Source organism: Heterodontus francisci, chromosome 34 (genome assembly GCF_036365525.1).
Source record: "Heterodontus francisci isolate sHetFra1 chromosome 34, sHetFra1.hap1, whole genome shotgun sequence".
Classification (NCBI taxonomy): Eukaryota; Metazoa; Chordata; class Chondrichthyes; order Heterodontiformes; family Heterodontidae; genus Heterodontus; species Heterodontus francisci.
In genome coordinates, this window is record NC_090404.1 from 30,351,953 (window position 1) to 30,358,767 (window position 6,815).

Consider the following 6,815-nt stretch of genomic DNA (forward strand, 5'->3'; position numbering starts at 1 on the left):
GGCACTTTTGCTCGAGTAATTTTATTTTGTTTGATGACACAGTGGCTTTTGTCCCAATTGGTCAATGAACATTATAGAAGACGAACTAGATTTTCTCTTTTCCCTCGAGCATTTCCTCTGTTCCTACGTTTATGGGCACAAGATTGCAGCTGTAGTGCGGTGCCCATGGATTGGAGAATAATGCATGGGGCATTACTCGTTTCCATTTCAGAGCCTATTCTACCCTTAAAAACAAATCAATCCCAGCAGGGATATTGATGTCCCTTCATTGAACACTTAAAATTGCTAAATATAACAGATCAGAGGTCGGACTCTCTGTCACCCATATGAATGTAAGGATACAGCTGGGCCCTCCGTGTTGATGGGAATGTACCAAGCATAAATCAGCATGGAGAAGAGAACTGAAAACTGAATGAGAGCATGCTGCAACACTGGATTGTGCAGTGATGCAGTGCTGCTTATGTATTCTTTGTTTCACGCAATGGGTAAGGATCTCCAAGCGAGTAACTATTTTTCTGGGAGTCGAGGCGGTGTGTGACAGGAACAAGAACAACAATGCATGCAAGATAACGTGCAGTTCATGTTGGATTGTATTTTTTCAACACTTAAACAATTTAACAATTAGACTTAGTGAATATTTCACTCCATTCTTTAACTCCTCTCTGAATTTTCTCTGGGTCCCTGCATAAATAAACGGATTGATGCAGAAACTCAAAAGCTGAAGCATATATCCGGCTTCCTGGAGAATAAAATTTGATTCATTGAAATTGGAACCAGAGAAATACTTAAGGTTTGCGATTCGGACATAAAGGAAATTTATAAGAAGTACAAAATATAACAGGATGAAACTGCCTGAGATGCAGAAGAGTAAAACAATGGAGTTTCTCCGCTTCTCCATCTCTGGGTCACTCTGAGTCTCCCCATTGCTGTGAGCCCGGAGTCTCCTGCGGCCTTTACTGGCCACTCGAATGTGTCTGACAGTCAGAGCATTGAGCAGTAAAATCAGAATGAATGGGAGACAAGGGGTTAAAATGCGATGAATCGAATCATATGTCACCCATGCAGGTGACGTATAAAATATTGGTTTTATGCTGCAGAACCAGGGTACATTGTCAATTATACGCAAAGGTTCATATATAAAATACCGGAAGGTATTTTTTAAACAGCTGAGTGTAGACACGGTTCCTGTAACCTGCATCGCCATTCTTTTGGTGCAATATTTTATTTTCAGCTTCTGGCAACAAATGGCCATAAATCGATCAAAAGTGAAAGTGACCGTTAACCAGACAGAACAGTCCAGAATCGCAAAGCTTATGGTAGAACGGAGGCTGCATACTGGTGTGATGAACATGAAACTGACTGGGAAATAAATATCAACGATCCGGTTTAATATCACAACAGCGATAACGACCAGAAGATCCGTCACTGCCATGGACATCAGGTAATACATCTGGAGAGACCGCATCTTCCTCGGGCCAGGATCACAATCACTGCTAGGTTAGCTGTAATAGAGACAGGGAGACTCAGAGGAAGAGGGAGAGTATATGTGTGTTATCGAACCAAAACATATGAAATTACTGGTCTGACTCCTGACGAACCCAGCTGTTTTACAGAAGTCAGTGTGAAATTCACTGCTTTGAAACCTGATCCTGAGTGGAAAACAACTGCTTAACCTCCGGTCACTTGTTTCTGTGTTTAAGATAATTTGAATTAAAAATAAGATTGGTCATTATCATTGGAATGTAAAATCTTATAATAAAAGATAATGGAGAACAAAAAGGCGTCAGAAACCCATTGAAGCCAAAATGGGAACATCAAACAGACAAGAAAAATAACCTCAGTAACATCTTCTGGACGATATTTAAGAGGGTAAATAATACAACAACTGACAATAAAAATATAAATTAACAGTAAATTAGAAAACACTTGCATTTAGAGCGGATTATATCCTGCTGGGGAACAAAAAGGCCCTGATCTGATGAATTACTGTAAAATGATTCACTTTTGGGAAATTCGACTGTCAAAATGTTCGAAAAGATCCACAAATAGAGAGAACTGAATGGACAATTAGTGTTTTCTGACTTTACGGAGGGGATGTTGTTGAAGATGCGGAGATAATTCCGACCACTTCTCCCATAAATCATCTGGGAATTTCTGTGTGGAACAGTGCTAGCGGAAGTGGCAGATTTTCACGTCTCATTTAAGGAACGGTCCCTCCTAAAATGCAGTACTTCCTCAGTACTGCACTTTCAGCACAGATGATGAGCTTAGTCCTATAGTGGGTATTGAAATTAAAATGCTTTGACTCAGATACGAGAGAGGCCACAAAATATGGAGAAAAGAATGATGGCGGGAACAATCCAGAGGATTACCTGGGGCTTGGAACAGAAGAAACATTCAGACTCAGCGAACTTCACTGCTAATCAGTTCGCAGTATCTAACCTTTGAGAGGAGAGCTGGCTGAAGCAGTTAGAGTTTGAAGCTGACAGCAGAAGCACTGCCCTCTGGGTTTAGGGTAAATCCAGATTCAGTCATACAATGTCCACTTGTTGCATTGCTTATATTTCTGTTAATAACTCGATTCCTAATAATGTCCCATCAATAAATTCAATCATTAAATTCAGTCAGGAATTACTTAATTCTTGAATAATTTCAATCTCTGAATCATTTGTGAAAATCAGACAGCCGCTTTCAATGTCATTAACACAGTAGACCTCCGTGTACACTGTGGGGACAGCGATAATTTATCCACAGTAACATTTTCAATAGCTATATAGAACTGCATTTACACTGTGATAACTGTGTGATTCTTCACTCACAGTAAAAGTGTCAATAATACAATATAACTACATTTACACTGGCATAACAGTGCGATAATTCACCAACATTAAGAGTGTCAATAACACGATAGAATTACATTTCTACCAGTATAACAGTGCGATAATTCATACACACTGACAGTGTCAATAACAGAGCATATCTAAATTTACATCATGAAGTGGCACAAATAAAGGGGTAAAATTATACAGTTAGAAGCAGTAAGTTACACTTTCAAGCAGAATAAATTACACCAGTCAATGCTAAAGTGTTGTCACTGAAGAGCAGAAATTATGCCGCCAAAGTGGAAAGTGATATTGGAAAGTGGGCAAAATTACACTGCAAATACAAAGAAATTATGACAGTTATGGGGAGCAATGATACTTCTAAAAGGAATAAGTTATAAATTTTGACGGCAAATTATCAGTAAAAGGAAGAAACTATGTTATTAAAATGGAGAATTAATATAAAGTGAAAAAATGATATGTTAAAAGGGGAGAATTTATAACAATTGGAGGGGCCCATTCGAGTAGAGAAAATGTCCTATTAAAGAGGAGAAAAGATATCCAAAACATGGAGGTGCACTATTGGTAAATGAGAGCAGTGACAAAACTAATCAACGATTTCCCTAACAAATATCTGAGTAAAATACTTTACCTGGAACCCCAATAGCTGCAAGGACGGGATAGTAAATGGCAAACACCAGACCTTTGGCTGTTGAGTGCATTTCTATCAGAAGCTCTGATTATGCCCTGAACTACTGTGAAAGATTGACATATTTGTACCTGATGTCAGGCTCCAGGGAGATAATTAGATGGTTTGGTGGTTTACATTAATTATATTAATTTAAACAGATTTGTGCAGCTGCTGCTGGACTCGTGTTTTTGTTTTGATGGAATGAACTATTTTTCAAGGAAACTGGCACAGCTGTAAAGTGAAATACCCAGAGAATACACTCTGAACCGAGTTACAGCTATGTTAATGAAAAGTTTAACTTTGGTTGCAATGGTGAAAGTAAACTTTGTGCAACAGGAATCCCCAATTATAAACCCTTTAATGCTGAGTTAAATGCCCTCAGCACAAGGCATAACTGACCAGAGATACTCTTGGCCTGAAGGAACCTGCAGCCAAGACCTCACTTCTGATCAGTATACACCTCCAGTCTGTGATCCCAGGGCATATGCACCTGACTCCAAATCCCTCTCAATGGTGCATTCACTTCAACGCAGCTGACTGTATTCAGTGTGAAACACTCGAGATCATCATGGTACTTTCACCTGTGCATGCTAACATTTTGTGTGGAAACGTTCAGTTGAGCACACTTGCATTTGGAATTGATGGTCAAATTCAGTGCTGTTATCTTCAGTGGATACATGTTCATTTGGGTGCATTTAAAATTCGTGTGGACTGGTGGAGGGTGACGCATTTATATGCAGTGTCATCAGGTCAGGTTGAACCCGGTCACAATCTGTGTGCACAGGTTTGATTAAACACGGTTATATTCAGGGTACAGAAGTTTAGTTCAGCACAGTTACTTTCATTGATAACGTGTTCTTCTCAGTTACATTCCACGTACACGGGTCCAATTTGCATTCAGTATTGACTGGTCAAGTTCAGTGCAGTTGCGTTTGGCAGAGACAAGGACAATTAGCACGGTGATACTTAGTGTGGACTGGTTCAGATCTGCACGATAATATTCAGTGTCAAAAGTTCCAGTTCAACACACTCAAATTCTGAGTGGATGGATCCAGTTTTGTACTGTTACTTTCAGTGACGGCAGCTTCAGTTCCACCGGTTCCAGTGAATGTGGACAGGTACAATCAACACGGTTATTGCCAAAGTGATCTTGCTCAGGGGGTCAACGTGCTTATGTTCACATGCAGATGGCTAGATGAGCACGGTTATTGCTGGCGTGTGCAGATCCGGTACTCTACATTACTTTCAATTTGGAGAAGTAAAGTTCTTCAGCAATACATTTACTGCAGAAACAGTCAATGTCTAACGGTGTCATTCAGTGTGAACAGGACTAGTTCAGCATGCTTACATTTAGTATGTAGAGATCCAGTTCGGTGAGGTTGCATTCAATCTGGACAGGTTTTGGGGAGAAAGGAGGTGAGTTACTCGCCACAGAAATCCCAGCCTCTGACCTGCTCTTGTAGCCACAGTATTTATATGGCTGGTCCAGTTAGGTGTTGGCTGTTGAATATCAACCATTGTTACAGAGTCCTTTTATTTCTTCATGTGCATCGCTGGTAAGGCAGACATTTTTGTTGCCCATCCTAATTGCCTTAGAATAATATCATATCCAACAGTATATCTGCTACTAGGACGCCTGCAAATTCCTCTCAAATGTCTTAGCTTCTCCAAGCTATTTTGTAACTCTCCGCATACTGATTTTATGTCCCACTCTTTGAGCCAAGATCCTTCCTAACTATGCCCTGACGTGGTCCTTTATTATCAGGGCTAATTAACTCATTTTTCATTTTATCTGTCTTTGCGAAATACCAAGTACCCTGGAATACGTATTACCGAACCATGGTCACCATGCAACCACGTCTTAATAATGCTCATAGGTTAAAGCATCTATTGCTGGTTTGCCATTACTCTGTCTTCGAACATATAAACATACGAATTAGGACCAGGAATAGGCTACTCGACCCCTCGAGCCTGCTCCACCATTCAATAAGTACATGGCTGAAATGATGACTCCACATTTCCAACTACCCCTGATAACCTTTCACCCCCTTGTTTATCAAGAATCTATCTACCTCTGCCTTAAAAATATTCAATGACTCTGATTCCCTTGAGGTTCTGCTTGCCAGTCTCATTCTTCGCTCCCCAAATCAGATTAAACACTGTCGTCCCTCTTTCAACCTACGTCATTGGTACCAATATGGACAATGGCCTCTGGCTGTTCACCCTCCCCATTCAGAGTGGCCTGCACTTATCCTAAATTCACAGAGTTCTGCTCTCAGTCACTAACTCTCAATGTTCCACCCCAGCTCTCATCTTCCATATTAGCTGCTGCTGACTGTTCTAGAGTGACTGCTGCTGAGTCCAAGTGTTTCTTCTGCTCCTGGAACCTGACAGTGTGCTCCAGTGTTTCTGTCTTCACACTTTTCTCCACAGTGAGTGAGGCCATTGATCTGATGTCATCTCTAATGAGTCTAAAGGTTTGAAGTTCAATTCCTCCTATATGACAAAGCCGATTACATTTCTTGATAACACAGTGCAGTCCTGAGGAAGTGTTGAGGCAATTTTGGTCCTTATTGGGATACAGCCTATTTCAAATGCAAGTTTTTTGCCCTACTCTCTTGTTAGTTCCCACTCTTTTCCACGGTTTTTGTGCTATTTATCCTCTTTTGTGTCTTCTGACGTGTTGCTGATGTCAGATTCCTGTCTATTTGATGTCCAGGTGTTTTCGATGCCTTCTTTCCATTATGCTTCATTAAATTATGTTACATTCTGATGTCATTGATCTGTCTTGTTTTTAATCTGCTTGATTGATATAGATACAGAAACATTTGCCTGTAGCTGAAGCAGTAGTGCCCAACTCAAGATCACTTATCAAAGTTGTGAATTTCACACAGAATCCTGTAAAACGGCTAATTTTGCTGGGTTTGAACCAAAAACTGTCCTTTTCTTGCTCACTCACACGCATACAATCTCTTGCTTTCTGTTAGCCTTTTCTCTCTCTGTTACAGCTAACATGGCAGTGATTGTGATCCTGTCCCGAGGAAGATGCGGTCGAGCATGGCTTTAACTCTTTTCAACTATAGAGGATAAGGTATTTAACTGGGGAATGACGTGTGAATTTGTTGTGGATACCGTCATATTTGACGTTGCATCGGAAAATAGTAACAGTTCGAAGTCATTCATCACTTTATCCTGTTCCGAAATGCAGTTCCTTCACAGCAGATTGTCATGTCAACTTCATTCACCCACCTTGGTTCCATATCCTATAGCTTTAAAATGTTCAGTTGAACTCGCTTCAAGCG

General features: G+C 40.4%; 1 protein-coding gene across 1 annotated transcript; it reads right to left on the reverse strand.

Moving 5' to 3' along the window:
• Window positions 1-598: 598 nt before the first annotated feature.
• LOC137348787 (probable G-protein coupled receptor 139) lies at window positions 599-1,465 on the reverse strand. The gene has a single exon (XM_068014032.1). It carries the CDS (start codon window positions 1,463-1,465, stop codon window positions 599-601), a length of 867 nt encoding a protein of 288 aa, XP_067870133.1.
• Between the last annotated feature and the right edge of the window lie 5,350 nt (window positions 1,466-6,815).

What these genes read in the sequence shown, in the direction of transcription:
- LOC137348787 (XM_068014032.1), bottom strand. Translation starts at nt 1,465, where the DNA reads ATGCGGTCTCTCCAGATGTATTACCTGATGTCCATGGCAGTGACGGAT.